The sequence below is a fragment of the Mirounga leonina genome, unplaced genomic scaffold (assembly GCF_011800145.1).
Source record: "Mirounga leonina isolate KUSES-001 unplaced genomic scaffold, KU_Mleo_1.0 Mir_101097, whole genome shotgun sequence".
Classification (NCBI taxonomy): domain Eukaryota; kingdom Metazoa; phylum Chordata; class Mammalia; order Carnivora; family Phocidae; genus Mirounga; species Mirounga leonina.
The window spans coordinates 252,673-273,248 of record NW_023270062.1 but is presented as its reverse complement, the minus strand read 5'-3'; the positions used below and the strand labels follow the sequence as shown (position 1 = coordinate 273,248).

The 20,576-nt window shown below is 38.0% G+C and overlaps 1 protein-coding gene across 1 annotated transcript in view; it reads right to left on the bottom strand.

The window, feature by feature from the left end:
* Positions 1–5,330: 5,330 nt before the first annotated feature.
* MTMR8 (myotubularin related protein 8) overlaps positions 5,331–20,576 on the bottom strand; it is a 228,838-nt gene continuing 213,592 nt past the window's right edge. Inside the window, 6 exon segments of the mRNA XM_035004437.1 lie at positions 5,331–5,585; positions 5,587–5,774; positions 7,876–8,038; positions 14,258–14,384; positions 17,419–17,435; positions 18,039–18,215. Of these exon segments, the coding sequence (XP_034860328.1) occupies positions 5,331–5,585; positions 5,587–5,774; positions 7,876–8,038; positions 14,258–14,384; positions 17,419–17,435; positions 18,039–18,215 (927 nt within the window).

Genomic DNA, 20,576 nt, shown 5'->3' with positions numbered 1-20,576 from the left:
TATCTATCTTCTTACATTTCAGGCTGATTTCATGGGTGTTCAGAGTGGTCTGGTAGATATCTTCCTCAATTCCGGGGACCGTTTGGAATAGGGTCCCCTACTGCTCCACCATCTTTCCCCCTATCCATTCATCTGTTGATGGATATCTAGGCTCTTTCCTCAGTTTGGTTATCATGGACATTGCTGCTATGAACATTGGGGTGCATGTGCCCCTTTGGATCATTACATTTGTAACTTTGGGGTAAATACCTAGCAAGGCAATTGCTGGGTCATAGGGTAGCTCTATTTTTATCTTCTCTAGGAACCTCCATACTGTTTTCCAGAGTGGCTGTACCTGCTTGCATTCCCACCAACAGTATAAGAGGGTTCTCTTTTCTCCTCATTCTCACCAACATATGCTGTTTCCTAACTTGTTGACTTTAGCCATTCTCACTGGTATGAGGTGGCATCTCATTGTGGTTTTGATTTGTATTTCCCTGATGCCAAGTGATGTGGAGCATTTTTCATGTATCTATTGGCCATTTTTATGTCTTCTTTGGAGAAATGTCTGTTCATGTCTTCTGCCCATTTTTTGACTGGATTTTTTGGTTTTTGGGTGTTGAGTTCGATGAGTTCTTTATAGATCTTGGATACTAGCCCTTTATCTAATATGCTATTTGCAAATATCTTCTCCCATTCCATAGGTTGCCTTTTTTTTTTAAGATTTTATTTATTTATTTGAGAGAGAGAATGAGATAGAGAGAGCATGAGAGGGGGGAGGGTCAGAGGGAGAAGCAGACTCCCTGCTGAGCAGGGAGCCCGATGCAGGACTCGATCCCAGGACTCCAGGATCATGACCTGAGCCGAAGGCAGTCGCTTAACCAACTGAGCCACCCAGGCGCCCAGTTGCCTTTTTGTTTTGTTGACTGTTTCCTTTGCTTTGCAGAAGGTTTTTTTTTTTTTATGGATATTGATTTTTTTTTAATTTAAACTCAATTAGCCAACATTTAGTACATCATTAGCTTTCGATGTAGTGTTGAATGATTCATTAGTAGTACATTAGTAGTATATAACACCCAGTGCACATCAGATCATGTGTCCTCCTTAAGGCTCATCACTCAGTTACCCAATCCCTCCACCCCCCTTCCTTCCTCAACCCTCCGTTTGTTTCCTGGAGTCAAGAGACTCTCATGGTTTGTCCCTCTTTCTGATTTCTTCCTTTAATTATCCCTCCCTTACCCCATTGTCCTCTGAACTATTTCTTATATCCCACATATGAGTGAAACCATATGATAATTGTCTTTCTCTGTTTTACTTATTTCACTTAGCATAACAGCCTCCAGTTCCATCCATGTTGTTACAAAAGGTGCGTATTTATCCTTTCTGATAGCTGAGTAAGATTCCATTGTATATATGAATCACATCTTTATCCATTTATCTGTTGAAGGATATCTTGCCTGCTTCCACAGTTTGGTTATTGTGCACATTGCTGATATGAACATTAGGGTGCATGTGTCCCTTCTTTTCACTACATCTGTATCTTTGGCACAAATACCCAGTAGTGCACTTGCTGGGTCATAGGGTAGCTCTATTTTTACCTTCTTGAGGAATTGCCATACTGTTTTCCAGAGTGGCTGTGCCAGCTTGCATTTCCACCAACAGTGTAAGAGGGTTCCCTTTTCTCTACATCCTCGCCAACATTTGTTGTTCCCTGTCTTGTTAATTTTAGCCATTATAACTGGTGTAAGGTGGTATATCTCATCATGGTTTTGATTTGTATCCCTGATGCCAAGTGATGTGGAGCATTTTTTCATGTGTCTGTTGGCTATTTGTGTGTCTTCTTTGGAGGATCAGACAATAGGGTAAGGTGTCTGTTCATGTCTTCTGCCCATTTCTTGACTGGATTATTTTGGGGGGGGGGGTGTTGAGTTTGGTAAGTTCTTTATAGATCTTGGATGCTAGTCCTTTATCTGATAACTCACTTGCAAATATCTTTTCTCATTCTGTGGGTTGCCTTTTAGTTTTGTTGACTGTTTCCCTTGCTGTGCAGAAGCTTTTTATCTTGATGAAGTCCCAATAGTTCATTTTTGCTTTTGTTTCCCTTGCCTTTAGATGTGTGTCTTGCAAGCAGTTGCTGTGGCCAAGGTCGTAGAGGTCACTGCCTGTGTTCTCCTTTAGGATTTTGATGGATTCCTGGCTCAATTACGTCTTTCATCCATTTTGAGTTTGTCTTTGTGTATAGTGTAAGAGAATGATCCAGTGTCATTCTTCTGCATGTGGCTAACCAATTTTCCCAGCACCATTTGTTGAAGAGACTGCCTTTTCATTGGATATTCTTCCTGCTTTGTTGAAGATTAGTTGATCATAGAGTTGATGGTCCATTTCTGGAGTCTCTATTCTGTTCCATTGATCTATGTATCTGTTTTTGTGCCAATACCATGCTGTCTTGATGATCACAGCTTTGTAATATAGCTTGAAGTCAGGCATTGTGATGCCTCCAGCTTTGGTTTTCTTTTTTAGCATTCCCATGGCTATTTGGGGTCTTTTCTGGTTCCACACAAATTTTAGGATTGTTCGTTCCAGCTCTGAAAAGTGTTGCTGGTATTTTGATAGGGATTGCCCTGAATGTGTAGATTGCTCTAGGTAGCATGGACAGTTTCACAATGTTTTTTCTTCCAATTCATGAGCATGGAATGTTTTTTCCATTTCTTTGTGTCTTCCTCAATTTCTTTCATAAGAGTTCTGTAGTTACTAGAGATCCTTTACCTCTTTGGTTAGGTTTATTCCTAGGTATCTTATGGTTTTTGGTTCAATTGTAAATGGGATCAATTCCTTAGTTTCTCTTTTTTCTGTCTCATTTTTAGTGTATAGAAATGTAACATTTCTGTGCATTGATTTTGTATCCTGCCACATAGCTGAATTGCTGTATAAGTCCTAGTATTTGGGGTGGATTCTTTTGGGTTTTCCACATAAAGTGTCATGTCATCTTCAAAGAGAGTTTGACTTCTTCTTTGCCAATTTGAATGCCTTTTATTTCTTTTTGTTGTCTGATTGCTGAGGCTAGGTCTTCTAGTACTGTGTTGAACAATAATGGTGATACTACTTTGATACTACTTCTCAGTTTACAAATGCATTGACAAGACCTTTTCACTATTGATTAATTTTGTTTTAGAGCTAAGAAATAAGGTTGGTATTATGTACTGCCCTTGTGTAGGTCTGTAGAAATAAACCCGAGACTCTTTAACTTTTTATAGGATTTGCAAAAACTACTACATCTTGCCATTTGTGTTTTTCCTTTCCCTGAATAAACCTTAAATGCTGTATCTGGATTATCATGCTAGTTAATGGATTGTAAAATTCAGATTGAGGTATGGGAGAAAGCCTCTGGTATAAAGCAAGAGAGCTAGAATAAATTCATTTGTGGCAACTGATAAGTATAGTCATCCTCTTTGACAACTTCCTTCACCAAGCCAATGTTAGATGGATTCTCCAGACCAAATTCAAATTTTTTCCAGATGTGAAATGTCAAATGAATACAAGCAACATCTGATGAGTTAGGTTATATAAGCCAAAGACCAAATTGTGCAAAGAGGAGGATCAGAAAAGATACAATAGGAAATCACCTTGATATTTTAAAATTATAGAAACAAGGCAGCCATCAAGAAGAGGTATGTAGAAAAACGGACCCTGTTTATAACTGAAATAAATTCAAATGAGTTAGCTCTTTAAAAACACAGAATTAAGACAGCTACCAAGAGGAGGTAAGTAGAAAAACTGGCTTTTATTTACATATTTAAAAAAAGACAACCAAAATATTTTAGAATTCTTCCTCTAAAGAGGAAGGTTGTTTAGGGTCCATAGTTTAGCTTGGAGTAAGAAATCAATAAGCCATTCTGACTCTTCCCTCCTACTTCTAACACTTAAATTAAAAAAAAAAAAACAACTTTCTTATAGAGAAAAGTAACTAATGCGGTGATCCTTTAGAGATGTCTCTGTTTACAACTGGATGTGGTAGTACCAGAGACGGCTCTTTCTCTAAGACATCTATTTTTGCGCTTAAACCAGATATAGTATTTGGAATAGACATCGTGGGTGAAGACCTGGATTCTATTGGCAATGGAAGCTCTGAAAATGCTGACAGTATATAGTACATGACCCAAACAACCTGAGGGCTACCCTATCCCAGCATGTGGAACTGGGTAAAGCATGACTGAATATTCGAGAGGAATATTTATACAGCAAGTGTATAAACCCCAAAGGGAAAATCTGGTGTTTAATGGACAAGTACATCCCTTCCCCCAGGAGTATTTGGGCCTGCTCTAAGAATAGACTTTTTCAAAAGTGTGCATTACCACAAGTGATAAACCTACCAGATTTTAAAAGTAGTGCCAACTGTATCTAAAAACCCACAAACTTGATGTGATGTCTACAGAAGCAAAACCACTGGTCTTCATTAAAAAAAATAATAATAAGAAGAAGAGGCCTGTTTTAGGAAAACTCAGATGGGCATGTAGGCCAAGTGTAAGCCAGGGTCTAAAGCACTGAGATTTTCAGTTGTCTCTCAAAATAATGCTGAGAATGCTATTAATCAGTGTTATTAATTTAGATCCCACTGATTTGGAATTGATTGTTTTAGAATGTAGTGGATTCAAGTTTACCTATGGGTTACCTATGAAAAAGGGAATTGGCTGAGTATTATAAATAGACCTAACTGGGGTGTGAGTTGGGGAAAGTAAATGTTATAACCTAATATTTCCTTATATGTTCTAAACCACCAAGCACCCATGCACCCATGCTAACAATTAAGGATCATTTTGATTTATTTCTCAGGCAAATGTTGGGATCTCTACTGACAATAACATTAGCTTACATCCTATAACTGAACATATCTAAAGGTAAAGTTTCCTTTTAAGCCATTCTGCAATTCAGTTACTTGCTATATACCACCTATATATCCCCTCAACAGTCTTAGTTCTAAGCTGTGATTATATTTTCACTCTGTTCTCATGCTATCGCAGTGAGTGTGGAAAAGTCAGGGAGGCTGATCATTAAGGAAAATGGAATAATGGAACCAGCCTAATATCTCAGTTGGAAGGCAACATTTCTAAAGTTAAATCCCATTCTAGAACAATAATATATTCTTTCCCTTGCCTACATTCTGGGCTGCTTAGCATACAAAACTGGTTGTTTAATCAGTAAAGGCCATACGTTACCTTCCAGACTCTTAAGTAGGAGGAGGGGTGCCCCAGACTCACCCATTTAAACCAACTGGAAAAGTAGCATAGCCTTCTTTGGGACAAGGATCACTGTGGGTGCTGTAGGTTCATCCAGCATGGCAACAGATGAGTAGCTCACTGTTGTTTAGAGCAGCCTGCCTCCTTGGTGCTGACCTAGGAGATGCCTATGTCCCCAGTGATACCCATACTCCCAGTGAAGCTCGTGGCCTCAGAGATGCTGATGTCTCCAGAGTAGCCCATAGCCTCAGAGATAACTGTGGCCACATAGATGTCCCTGGAGTCAGAGATGCCCATGTTTCTAGAGAATCCCACATCCCCATAAATGTTTATGGCCCTAAGGCTACCTATAATCCCACAGCAGTCATAGTGAAAGGTCTGTACCCTGGCTTTTCACTTGATGCATCTGAGTTTAGAGGCCTCCTTCCCTGGACAGGGTACCATTCTCCATCAAGGTGTTCAGGTCTCCACTAATACCCATAAAGCCAAGAGGATTGGTCAAAGGACTTCCCAGATGCTGAGATAATAAATTCCTTAATTGAGGGCAGGTACAGCTTTCTTCTGTAGTAGCTCATCATGGGCTTATAGTTTTTGTCATAGGAACAAGGAATGGTTGAAAAGAATTAGGAACAGAAGAAAAGCTTGGTAAATTTCACAATGACCTGCAGGGATCCTGCTGCTGTCACTAATATGGTAGATTATAAACTTTTGCCCCCTCCTTACTCATGTTTAAACATCTTTTTTTCATCACTTCACATAATGTTTTAAAAGCCCTACTACTAAAAATCCTCAAGGGTCTTATATCTATAAAAGTCCTCTTTTCTGATAAATATAATTTTACTACTGGAAGCAGGGAGGGCAAGGGAGAGGATCACTAAAATTTTTTAAATACCTCTATGTGCTGGAGACTTTACATATAGTATTTCCTTTTATACTTATAAGAATCCTATTGGTTAAATATTAGCTGTATTTTACAAATGAGAAAACTGAGTCTCAGAGAATTTAAGTAAGACTAAAATTCACACATTTAGGAAATGGCAGAGCTGGGATCTGGCCCTGATGCCAATTTCTATGACCTAACACCTCATGGTACCTCCAATGGATATTTTCACTTTCAAGGATAACACAATGACTCAGTGATACTTTATAATGGTTATTCTTAACTTTCTTCTCAGAAAGCTGCATGCATGCACATGTGTGTACATGAAACAGCCCACATACACAGTCTTAGGTGTAATATCAGGGCTTTCACAGATTCCCCCAAAGGGTATCTGTGTACACCTATGGGTTCATGGACTCCAGTGAAGAGCTCCTGTTGTAGCGTATAGGCATCTCATTGTCATTTTTTTGGAAATCAGAAAATCGCACACACATACAAAACAAACAGTGGTAACCTTTGAAGAGAGGAAATGAATGGGTGTGTGGCTAGGAGAATCTTTTAAACTTTCCATCTTGAATGTTTTTGTATTCTGCATATTCTAACTTTATAACTGTACTATCTTTCTAAAAATCTCAACAGAGAAAAACTTCTGGGAAGATGGAAAAGTAAGAATATCCTAAGCTCACTTTGTTCCATGAACACACCTAGATAACAGCCACATCAGTGCAACTAACCCAGAGGATGACCTAAAGACTGGCAGAAGAGATTTTACACTGTTAATCGTAGAGAAGACACCACATTGGAAAGGTAGGAGGGGCAGAGATGTTGTCCAGAACCAAACTCCTGAAGAGACTAACTACAAACAGGAATGTTACCACAAGCACAGAGAAGGGAGAGGAGCAGACTCCATACTAGGCACCCCAGACATAGGGTCAAACACCGGGAATTGAGGCTCCCTAATATTTGACTTTGAAAATCAGTGGGGTTTAACTTCTCAAGTATTTACAATCAGCAGGGCTTAACTCCAGGTACTTTAAAAATAGCAGGCTTAGCTCTGGGAGAGCTGAAGGGCCCTATGAACCAGAGTTCCTGCCCTTAAAAAGTCAGTATAACAAACATAGCATAGAAGAAGCAGTTTGAAAACACCTGGAGTATACCTGAAGGTTTATTTACTAATCTCACAACATGTGCCGGGGGGGTAGGGATCAGGAGACTTATCCAAGAACAAAAGAGCTGGCAGGCACCATTTCTCTCTCTCCACCTCCCCACACCCAGCACAGATAACAGGACACTTACAGTAACCAGCTAGAAAATCCTCCACCTACCTTTCTAACAATGTGTGCCCTGCCTCCACATCCACCCACCCTACTCTGAAGACATCCTCTAAATTTGCTCCTGCCAAAACAAATATTGCTTGCAGCCTTGGTTAAGACTGGTGCCACTACAAAGTGATTCCAGCCAGGGGGAGAGGGGATGAAAACCACATACAACAGTTCAAATGCAGGCCCAGAAGACAGACTAGGAGTAGACATTGGATCAGGTTGCTGGTCTGTTGACCAACAAAATCCTCTCAGGGGACAAGGCAGGGAAAGCACCCTGCAGGTTGAAGATACTGCAGCCCCAACAGACAGACTGTGGGCAGGCATCTGATTGGATTTCAGGCTCTGCCCAACAATGAAAGCCTCTCAGGAAAGCCTTCTGAGGATCAGTGCAACTACAGTCCCAGTGGAGAGGCTGAGGGTAAGCATCTAGTCTGACTGCTGGCACCAACCAAGTACAAACCCATGGTGGTACCAAACTGGCCTCTTAACAGCACAGGTACCAAACCCTGCCCACAACTGGCAAAGTGCGCCACTACAGCCAACTGGACTAAAGGCAAATGAAGATCAGCCACAACAGTAGGATGTACAAAACACACATAAGAGATAATCCTGAAGAACTGGTTCTGGAGAATCACATTACACTACAGAGCACCACAGGACCTCTTCTTCATAAGGACACTACTTTCAAAATCAGAAGATGCAGCTGAATTTCCTAATACATAGAAACAAACACAGAGAGTTAGACAAAATAAGGAGACAGAGGAATATGTCCCAAATGAAAGAACACGATGAAACCATAGCAAAAGAGCTGATTGAAATGGAGATAAACAATATGCCTGATAAAGAATTCAAAGTAATGGTCATAAAGATACTCACTGGATTTCAGAAAAGAGTGAAAGATCTCAGTAAGAACTTCAAAAAGATAGAAAAAAACTAGTCAGAGATGAAGAACTCAATAAGTGAAATAAATACATTAGAGGGAATCAATAGCAGATTAGGGTCGCCTGGGTGGCTCAGTCGGTTAAGCATCTGCCTTCGGCTTGGGTCATGATCCCAGGGTCCTGGGATCGAGCCCACATCAGGCTTCCTACGCAGAGGGGAGCCTGCTTCTCCTTCTCTCTCTGCCTGCCTCTCTGCCTACTTGTAGTCCCTCTCTATCTCTCTGTCAAATAAATAAATAAAATCTTTTTTAAAAATAGCAAATTAGAGGAGGTGGAAGAATGGATCAGCGAGCTGGAAGACAGAGTAATGAAAAGCAACCAAGCTGAAGAGCAAAGAGGAAAAATTAATATTAAGAAATGAGAATTGGTTAAGGGAACTCAGTGACATCATCAAGTGTAAAAACATTTGTATTTTAGGGATCCCAGAAGGAGAAGAGAAAAGAGGGCAGAAAATTTATTTGATGAAATAATAGCTGGAAACTCTCTTAATCTGGGAAAGGAAACAGATATCCAGATCCAGGAGGAACAGAGAGCTCCAAACAAAATCAACCCAAGGACGGCCACATCAAGACACATAATTAAAATGGCAAAAAGTAGTAATAGAGATGTGTCTGGGTGGCTCAGTCAGTTAGGCATCTGCCTTCAGCTCAAGTCATGATCTCAGGGTCCTGGTATCAAGTCCCACATCAGAATCCTTGCTCAGCAGGGATTCCTCTTCTCCTTCTGCCTCTGCCCCTCCCCCCCCGCTCATGCTCTGTCTCTCTCCCAAATAAATAAATAAAAATCTTTTTAAAAAGTAGTAATAGAATTTTAAAAGCAGCAAGAAAAGAAAAAACAATTATACACAAGGAAAGCCTCATAAAGCTATCAGCTTTTTCAGCAGAAATGCTACAGGCCAGAAGAGAGTGGCATGATATTATCAAAGTGCTGAAAGGAAAAGAAAAAAAAAAAACCTACAACCTAGAACACTCTACACAGCAAGGCTGTCATCCAGAATAAAGGGGAGATACAGTTTCCTAGACAACAAAAGTTAAGGAGTTCATCACCACTAAACCAGTATTACAAGAAATGTTAAAGGAAATTCTTTGAATGGGAAGAAAAGACCAAATCAGGAGTAAGAAAATTATGAAAGGAAAATTTTTCACAGGTAAATGAAAACATAAAAAATTTAATAGTTTAATCACTTACAAAACCAGTGTGGATGTTAAAGCATAAAAACAGTAAAATCAATTATATCTATAAAAATCAGTCAGGTATTCACAAAACAAAAGGATGTTCAGTATGACATATACATAAAATGTGTGTATGGGGGAGTAAATCTTGAATGCTTTTATAATGGTTCAAATTTAAGTGACCATCAACTTAATATAGACTGCAATATTCATAGGATGTTATGTATGAACCTAATGATAACCACAAATCAAAATCCTATAAAAGATATACAAAAAATAGGGCGCCTGCGTGGCTCAGTTGGTTAAGCGACTGCCTTTGGCCCAGGTCATGATCCTGGAGTCCCAGGATTGAGTCCCGCATCGGGCTCCCTGCTCAGCGGGGAGTCTGCTTCTCCCTCTGACCCTCCCCCTCTCAAGCTCTCTCTCTCTCTCATTCTCTTTCTCAAATAAATAAATAAAATCTTTAAAAAAAAAGATATACAAAAAATAAAGAGAAAGAAATCCAAGCATATCACTATAGAAACCATCAAACCACAAGGGAAGAGAGCACAAGAAGAAATGAACAGAGAGGATGTACAAAAGCAACCATAAAACAAGTAACAAAATGGCATTAAGTACTTACCTATCAATAATTACTGTGAATATAATTAGACTAAATGTTCCAAGCAAAAGACATAGGATAACTGAATGAATTAAAAAGAAAGACCCATATATATGCTGGCTAGAAGAGACTCAATTCAGACCTAAAGACACATGCAGATTGAAAGTGAATGGATGGAAAAATATTTACTATGCAAATGGAAGCAAAGAGAAAGCTGGGGTATCAATACTTATATTGGACAAAATAGACTTTAAAAAAAAGACTAATAGGAGACAAAGGATACTACATAATAATAAAGGGAAAACTCAAACAAGAGGTTATAAAAGTTCAAAATATTTTTTTGTCCCAACATAGGAACACCTAAATTAAAAAAACAACAATTAAAAGTCATAAAGGAAGAAATCGACAGTTATACAATAATAGTAGCCTACTTTAGCACCACACTTAAATCAATAGACAGATCATCCAAACAGAAAATTAATAAGGAAACTGGCTTTGACAGAGACGATGCAACACATAGACCCAACAGATACATCCAGAGCATTCCGTCCCAAAACAGTGGAATACACATTTTTTTCAAGTGCACATCTAAGAGTCTCCAGAATAGATTGCAGTTAGGCTACAAAACAAGTCTCAATAAATTAAGAAAATACATTGAAATAATATCATGCATATTTTCCAATCATAATAGTAGGAAACAAGCAATAAATCACAATGAAAAACCTGGAAAGAACACAAATACATAAAGACTAAATAGCATGCTACTAAACAATGAAAGGGGCCAACCAAGAAATCAAAGAGGAAATTAAAAAAAAATACATGGACATGACTGAAAATTAAAAAGCAATGGTCCAAATCATTGGGATGCAGCAAAGCATGTTCTATGAAGGAAGATTATAGAATGCAGACCTATCTCAAAAGCAAGAAAAATCTTCAATAAACAACCTGACCTTACATCTAAAAGACCTAAAAAAGAAGAACAAACAAAGCCCAAAGCCAGTAGAAGAAAGGACATAATAAAGATTATAGTAGGTATAAAAGAAATAGAAACAAACAAACAAAAATAATAGAACAGAAAAATGAAACCAGGAGCTGGTTCTTTGAAAAGATCAACAAAATTGATAAACCTTCAGAGAAACTCATTTTAAAAAGTACCCAAGTAAATAAAAACAGAAATGAAGGAGAAATAACCATCACCACAAAAATATAAAAGAGCTATATCCCTTTATATTCTTCTTCTTCTAAAACTGTAGCAGGAAGAATTAGAAAAATTGAACAGAATACTAGTAACAAAATTGAATCAGTAATCAACAAATTCCCAACAAACAAATGTCCAGAAGCAATTATATTCACAGGTGAATTCTACCAAACATTTAGACTTAATACACATTATTTTCAAACTTTTTATATAGTACACACACACACACACACACACACAAACTCAAAATGGACTAAAGGCCTAAATGCAAGACCTGAAGCCATAAAACTGCTATAAGAAAACATAGGCAAAATTTCTTTGACACTGGCCATAGAAACATTTTTTTAGGTAGGTCTCCTCTGGCAAGGGAAACAAAAGCAAAAATGAACTATCGGGACTACACCAAAAAAAAAAAAAAAAAGCTTTTGCACAATGAAGGAAACTCAGCAAAACAAAGAGACAACCCACAGAATGGAAGAAGATATTTGCAAATGACATATGCACTAAGGGGTTAATACCCGAAATATACAAAGAACATATACAACTCAACACCAAAAAACAAGTAATCTGATTTATAAATGGCAGAGGACCTAAATAGACATTTTTCTAAGGAAGGCATACAGATGGTCGACAGACACATGGGAAGATTCTCAACATTTACTAATAATCATCAGGGAAATGCAAATGAAAACCACAATGAGTTGTCACTTTACACCTGTAAGAATGACTAAAATAAAAAACTGAAGAAATAACAAGTGCTGGTGAGGATGTGGAGAAAAAAGAACCCTTGTGTACTGTTGGTGGGAATGCAAATAGGTGTAACCACTGTGAAAGACAGTGTGGAGATTCCTCAAAAAATTAAGAATAGAATTACCACACGATCCAGTAATTCTACTACTGGGTATTTACCTAAAGAAAACGAAAACACTAATTGAAAAAGATAAACATGCCCTTATGTTTATTGCAGCAATATTTATTAATAGCCACGATGTGGAAGTTACCCAAGTCTTCATCCACACATCAGTGGAGGAAGTATGTATGTATGTATGTATACACACACACACACACACAGGGGATTATTACTCAGACTAAACAAGAATGAAATCTTGTCATTCACAACAACATGGATGGACATAGAGGTTATACTGCTAAGTGAATAGAAGGAACATTCCTCAAATTCATAAAAACCATCTATGAAAAGCCCACAGTGAATATCATTCTCAATGAGGAAAAGCAGAGAACTTTTCCCTCAAGATCAGGAACATGACAAGGATGCTCACTCTCACCATTATTGTTCAGCATAGTACTAAAAGTCCTAGCATCAGCAATCAGACAATAAAAAGAAATAAAAGGTATTCAAACTGGCAAAGAAGTCAAACTCTCTCTTTGCAGATGACATGATACTTTATGTGGAAAACCCAAAAGACTCTACCCCCAAATTACTAGAATTCATACAGCAATTCAGTAGTGTGGCAGGATACAAAATCAATGCACAGAAATCAGATGCTTTCCTATACACTAGCAATGTAACTGTAGAAAGAGAAATTAGGGAATTGATTCCATTCACAATAGCACCAAAAACCATAAGATACCTTGGAATAAACCTAACCAAAGGGGTAAAGGATCTATACTCTAGGAACTACAGAACACTCATGAAAGAAATTAAAGAAGACACAAGAAGATGGAAAAACATCCCATGCTCATGGATCAGAAGAATAAAAATTGTTAAAATGTCTATGCTGCCTCTTTGTTTTGTTGACCATTTCCCTTACTGTGCAGAAGCTTTTTATCTTGATGAATTTTCAAAACTTCATTTTTGCTTTTGTTTCCCTTGCCTTTGGAGATGTGTCTTGATAGAAGTTGCTGTGACCAATGTTGAAGAGGTTACTGCCTATGTTCTCCTCTAGGATTTTGATGGATTCCTGTCTCACATTGAGGTTTTTCATCCATTTTGAGTTTATCTTTGTGTATGGTGTAAGAGAATGGTCGAGTTTCATTTTTATGTATATAGCTCTCCAATTTTCCCAGCACCATTTATTGAAGAGACTGTCTTTTTTTTTTTTCCATTGGATATTTTTTTCCTGCTCTGTCAAAGATTATTTGACCATAGAGTTGAGGGTCCATATCTGGGCTCTCTATTCTCTTCCACTGATCTATGTGTCTGTTTTTGTGCCAGTACCATGCTGTCTTGGTGATCACGGCTTGGTAATATAGCTTGAAATCAGGCAAGATGATGCCCCCAGCTTTGTTTTTCTTTTTCAACATTTCCTTGGCAATTCAGGGTATTTTCAGTTCCATACAAATTTTAGGACTGGTTATTCCAGCACTTGGAAAAATGCCATTGGTATTTTGATTGAAAGTATAGATTGCTCTGGGTATCATAGACATTTTAACAATGTTAAATCTTTGATTCCTGGTTTAACCTGTACTTAAAACAAGTGTCTGACTTTGGTTTTGCTGGTATCATAAAGCAAAATCAATACACATAGCACAACTACTCAATGAACAGTTTACAGTCTACATGGGAAGGAAATAAGATTTTTTCATAAGTTTTCCATAATTGGAAATATAACAATTTCATTGTCCTTATTGGTACACTCAATATGTCACACTTATTCTATGGATGGTAACAAATGCCAGTATGACTTCCCTGTCATTCCCTTGTGTTACTCTTAATTCCATCCACATCTGAAAGGGAACCAATCCACTTGTTTAACTAGCTGAGTGTGATATTTACCACTTTCCATGGGAAATAAGAAAAAGAAATGTGCTTCAGTGCTTTGTGGACACAGGATACCTAGAAGCCAGAATGTGTAACAGGCCAGCCAAGAAGCTTCTCACAAGTACAAATTAAACTCCAAGTGGGTTAGATCTACCCACTTGGGGTAAGAAGGGGTAAGAGGATCTCTTTTTGAGACATTATTCCTCACCTTTTCTAGTTTGTGCACATCTGCCTCCAGCATTGCTCTCTGCTTCTTAATTTCCAGGAGGCTGTCTAGCATACTCTTCTTGGGCTGCAGCCCTTTATCAAAATGGTTATACATACCACACCAGAACCTTGAATAAACAAAAAGAAAAAAAGGGAGGTTGGTTAAGCTAGAGGAATACATTATTGATGTTTCACTTGTGTTAAGAAAATATTAGCTTGGGGGACACCTGGGTGGCTCAGTTGGTTAAGCATCATCTGCCTTTGGCTCAGGTCATGATCCTGGGGTCCTGGGATTGAGTCTGTCTTCTCCCTCTGCCTGCCCTTCCCCCTGCTTGTATTCTCTCTCTCTCTCTCTCTCTTGCTTTATCTCTGGCAAATGAATAAATAAAAATTTTTTAAATAAAGAAAATATTAGATTGGTAGATAGGCAGATCTCAAAAGTAAGGTAATTTTGATGACATTAAAAAGACTGGCCATGTTCAAAAGGTAAAAAATAGCACTACCCTACAATCCAGTAATCACAGTACTAGGTATTTATCCCTAAAACACAAAAACACTAATTCAAAAGGATAGATACACCTCTCTGTTTATTGCAACATTATTTACAATAGCCAGGTTATGTAAGCAGCCTAAGCATCCATTGATACATGAATGGATAAAGAAGACGTGGTGTATATATGTGGTATACATATAAATATATATATATATATTCAACTGCAAAAAGAATATTTTGCCATTAGCAATAACATGGAAGGAGCTGGAGAGCATAATGCTAAGCAAAATAAGTCAGTCAAAGACAAATATCACATGATTTCACTCATATGGGGAATTTAAGAAACAAGACAAATGAGGAAAGGAAAAAAGAGAGAGAGAAAAACCAAGAATGAGACTCATAAACATAGAGAATGAACAGATGGTTACCAAAGGGGTGGTGGGAATGGGTAAAATAGGTGATGTAGATTAAGGAGTACACTTGTGATGAGCATGGGTGATATATGGAATTGATGAATCACTATGTTGTATACTTGAAACTAAGATTATACTGCATGTTAACTATAGGAATTAAAAAAAAAAAGGCATCCAAATCAGCAAAGAAGAAGTAAAACATTGACTATTCGCAGATGACATGATAATACATAGAAAAATTGAAAGACTCCATCAAAAAACTGCTGGAACTGATAAATTCAGTAAAGTCACAGGTTACAAAGTCAGCATACAGAAATCTATTATATTTCTAAACATCAGTAATGAAGCATCAGAAGGAGAAATGAAGGAATTCATACCATTTACAACTGTACCAAAAACAATAAGATACTTTGGAATAAACCTAATGAAAGAGGTAAAAGATATGTACTCTGAAAACTATAAAACACTTATGAAAGAAAATGAAAAGGACACAAAGAAATGGAAAAATATTCCATGTTCATTGATTGGAAGAAAAAATATTGCTAAAATGTCTATACAACCCAAAGCAATCTACACATTTAATGTACTCCCTATCAAAACACCAACAACATTTTTCACAGAGCTAGAACAAACAATGTTAAAATTTGTATGGAACCAGAAAAGATCCCAAATAGCCAAAGCAACCTTGAAAAAGAAGAGCTAAGCTGGAGGCATCACAATTCCAGACTTTAAGATATATTACAAAGCTGTAGGAATCAAAACAGTATGAACCTGGCATAAAAAAAGACACAGATCAATGGGACAGAATAGAAAACCAAGAAATAAACCCTTAACTATATGGTCAATTAATCTTTGACAAAGCAGGAAAGAATATCAAATGGGAAAAAGATAGTCTCCAACAAATTGTATTGGGAAAACTGGATGGCAACATGCAAAAGAATGAACCTGGACCACATTCTTACACCACACACAGATATAAATTCAAAATGGATGAAAGACCTGAATGCGAGATCCGAAACCTTAAAAATCCTAGAAAAGAACAAAGGCAGTAACTTCTTTGACATCAACCATAGCAACTTTTTTCTAGGTATGTCTCTTCAGACAAGGAAAACAAAAGCAAAAATAAACTATTGGGATGTCATCAAAGGAAGTTTTGCACAGTAAAGGAAACAATCAACAAAACTAAACTCCCATTCTGTAGACTGGGGAAGATATTGGCAAATGACATATCTCATAAATGGTTAATATCCAAAATATATGAAGAACTTCTACAACTCAACACCCAAAAAATGAATAATCCTATTAAAAAATGGGTAGGGGCACATGGGTGGCTCAGTCCGTTAAGCATCTGCCTCCAGCTCATGGCATAATCCCAAAGTCCTGGGATCAAGCCCTGCATTGGGCTCCTGCTCAGCAGGGAGTTTGCTTGTACCTCTCCCCTTGCCCCTTCCCCACACTCATGCTCTCTCTCTCTCTCAAACAAATATATAAAAATCCTTTAAAAAAATAAAAATAAATATAAATGGTCAGAAGACATGAACAGACATTTTACCAAAGAAGACATACAGCTAGCCAATAGACACATGATAAGATGCTCAACATCACTCATCATCAGAGAAATGTAAATCTAAACTACAAAGATATCATCTCAGAATGGCTAAAATCAACAACACAAGAAACAACAGGTGTTGACAGGGATGTGGAGAAAGGCAAACCCTCTTGCACTTTTGGTGGGAATGCATGGTGCAACCACTCTGGAAAACAGTATGGAGTTTACTCAAAAAGTTAAAAATAGAACTACCCTATGATCCAGAAATTGCACTACTAGATATTTACCCAAATGATACAAAAATACCAATTGAGAGGGATACATGCACATGGATGTTTAGAGCAGCATTATCTACAAGACCAAATTATGGAAATAGCCCAAGTGTCCACTGACTGATGAATGGATACATACAATGGAATATTACTCAGCCATGAAAAAGAATGAAATTTTGCCATTTGCAAAAACATGGATGAAGTTAGAGAGTATTATGTTAAGCGAAATAAGTCAGAGAAAGACAAAAACCATAAGATGTCACTCATATGTGGAATTTAAGAAACAAAACAAATGAGCAAAGGGAAAAAGAGAGAGGCAAGCCAAGGCACAGGCTCTTAACTATAGAGAACAAACTGATGGTTACCAGAAGGGAGGTGGGTGGGGGATGGGTTAAATATATAATGGGGATTAAGGAATGTACTTGTGATGAGCACTGGGTATTGTGTGGGAGTGTTGAATCACTATATTGTACATCTGAAACCAATATTACACTATATGTTAACTAACTGGAATTTAAATAAAAACTTAAAAAACAAAGACTGGGCATGTTCATAATTGAAGAGTAAATTTACTAGCAGAAAGATTGTGCTGAAAGAAACACTTTGGACTTGACCAAATTTGAGCTGTTCTTTAAAAATTATTTTTTTTAATTCTGAAATAATTATGATTTCATATGCAGTTTTAACAAGTAATAGGGAATGACATCAGTAAGATGGCAAATAGGAAGCCTAAGGGCCTTGTTCAACGGAGACACTAAGTAAACAATAGGTGGACCAAAGTACCTTAGTGAGAACCCTAGAAACCAGTTAAGAAGCTGCAGCAACCAAGTAAATGCCTAACCAAGAAAAAGCTGTACCCAAAATGGTAGAAAAATTCATAGTCCTTTTGCTCATCCTTGCCCCACACCCTTTCTAGTGTAGCATGATGCAATTGGAAAGAAAGCACCCAATTCCCAGTGCTTCCCTCAGGAATATAAGGAAAAAGGTGGAAGATGCTTGCAGTGATCTATCTTGTTCATAGGCAGCCTGAGGGATTGGTTTCTATCTCACCATACTTGGGGCACTGACTGGAATGGTGTCATAATTTGCATATCTGATTGGAGGTTATCCAAACCAGTGGCAGGTGACAGATGGAAGGGTTCTGCAGAAACACAGGTGTCTGGGGGCAAGAGCTTATGGGCAGAGGAATACAAAGGTACTTTCAAAGCTTCTGAGAAGCAGGGGTAAGCCTCCTAGGGAAATTAACACATTGAAAAATAGCTGAGTATATGCAGATTGGGAATAAAAGCACATGCACAGGCCCAAGGAAGATGCATCTCCAGAAAAGACTGGAATGGACCCTGAGCTGTTAAAGTGGGCTTAGTGTAGGTCTTCCCCTGCATATAGCCAGTCCTTAAAGACTGGTAGAAGTAGCTGGTTTTTAAATGCCCAAATTTCTTTCATGAGTGTTCCATACTTCCTAGAGTATAGATCCTTTACCTCTTTGGTTAGGTTTATTCTGAGGTATCTTATGGTTTTTGGTGCTATTGTAAATGGAATCATTTCTCTAATTTCTCTTTTTACAGTTGCATTGTTAGTGTATAAGAAAGCAACTGATTTCTGTGCATTGATTTTGTATCCTGCCACATTACTGAATGGCTGTATGAGTTCTAGTAATTTGGAGGTGGAGTCTTTTGGGTTTTCCACATAAAGTATCATGTCGTCTGCAAAAAGGGAGAGTTTGACTTCTTCTTTGCCAATTTGAAAACATTGTTAAAATGTCTAGGCTACCCAGAGCAATCTATACCTTCAGTGCCATCCTGATCAAAATTCCAATGACATTTTTCAAAGTGCTGGAACAACCAATCCGAAAATTTGTATTTAATCAGAAAAGACCCCGAGATCCCAAGGAAATGTTGAAAAAGAAAAACAAAGCTGGGGGCATCACGTTGCCCAATTTCAAGCTATATTACAAAGCTGTGATCACCAAGACAGCATGGTATTGGCACAAAAACAGACATATAGACCAATGTAACAGAATAGAGAGCCCAGATATGGACCCTCAACTCTATGGTCAAATAATCTTTAACAAAGCAGGAAAAAATATGTAATGGAAGAAAGACAGTCTGTTCAATAAATGGTGCTGGGAAAATTGGACAACCACATGCAGAAGAATGAAACTCAACCATTCTCGTTAGAGATAAACTCAAAATGGATGAAAGACCTCAATGTGAGACAGGAATCCATCAAAATCCTAGAGGAGAACATAGGCAGTAACCTCTTTGACATCAGCCACAGCAACTTCTTTCAAGATACATCTCTAAAAGCTAGTGAAACAAAAGCAAAAATGAACTTTTGGGACTTCATCAAGATCAAAAGCTTCTGCACAGCAAAGGAAACAGTCAACAAAACAAGGAGGCAACCCACAGAATGGGAGAAGATATTTGCAAATGACACTACAGACAAAGGGCAGGTATCCAAGATCTATAAAGAGCTTCCCAAACTCAACACCCAAAAAACAAATAAACAAGACAAAAAAATGGGCAGAAGACATGAACAGACACTTCTCCAAAGAAGACATACAAATAGCTAACAGACACATGAAAAAATGTTCATCATCATAAGCCCTCAGGGAAATTCAAATTAAAACCACATTGAGATACCACCTTACACTAGCTAGAATGGCAAAAATGCACAGGGAAAGAAACAACAAATGTTGGAGAGGTTGTGCAGAAAGGGGAACCCTCTTACACTGTTGGTGGGAATGCAAGTTGGTACAGCCACTGTGGAAAACAGTGTGGAGGTTCCTCAAAAAATTAAAAATAGAGCTACCCTATGACCCAGCAATTGCACTACTGGGTATTTACCCCAAAGACAGAGATGTAGTGAAAAGAAGGGCCATATGCACCCCAATGTTCATAGCAGCAATGTCTGCAACAGCCAAACTGTGGAAAGAGCCGAGATGTCCTTCAACAGATGAATGGATAAAGAAGATGTGGTCCATATATACAATGGAACATCACTCAGCCATCAGAAAGAATGAATACCCAACTTTTACATCAACATGGATGGGACTGGGGGAGATTATGCTAAGTGAAATAAGTGAAGCAGAGAAAGTCAATTATCATCTGGTTTCATGTATTTGTGGAACATAAGGAATAGCATGGAGAACATTAGGAGAAGGAAGGGAAAAATGAAGGGGGGGGATGGGAGGGAGAGGTGAACCATGAGACTATGGACTCTGAGAAACAAACTGAGGGTTTTAGAGGGGAGGGGGGTGGGTGGATGAGTTAGCCCGGTGGTGGGTATTAAGGAGGGCACGTACTGCATGGAGCACTGGGTGTTATACGAAAACAATGAATTGTGGATCACCACATCAAAAACTAATGATGTATTGTATGGTGACTAAAATAACATAATAAAATAAAATTTACAAAAATAAGTAAATGCCCAAATTTCAACAAAAGATTATGAGGCACAAAAAGAAACAGGGAAAGACAGTGCATTCAAAGGGAAAATAAAAAATCTAGAAACAGACACTAAAGAAACACAGGCCTCCTCCTTGACAAAAAAAAAAAAAAGAAAGAAGAAAGAAAGAAAGAAAGAAAGAAAGA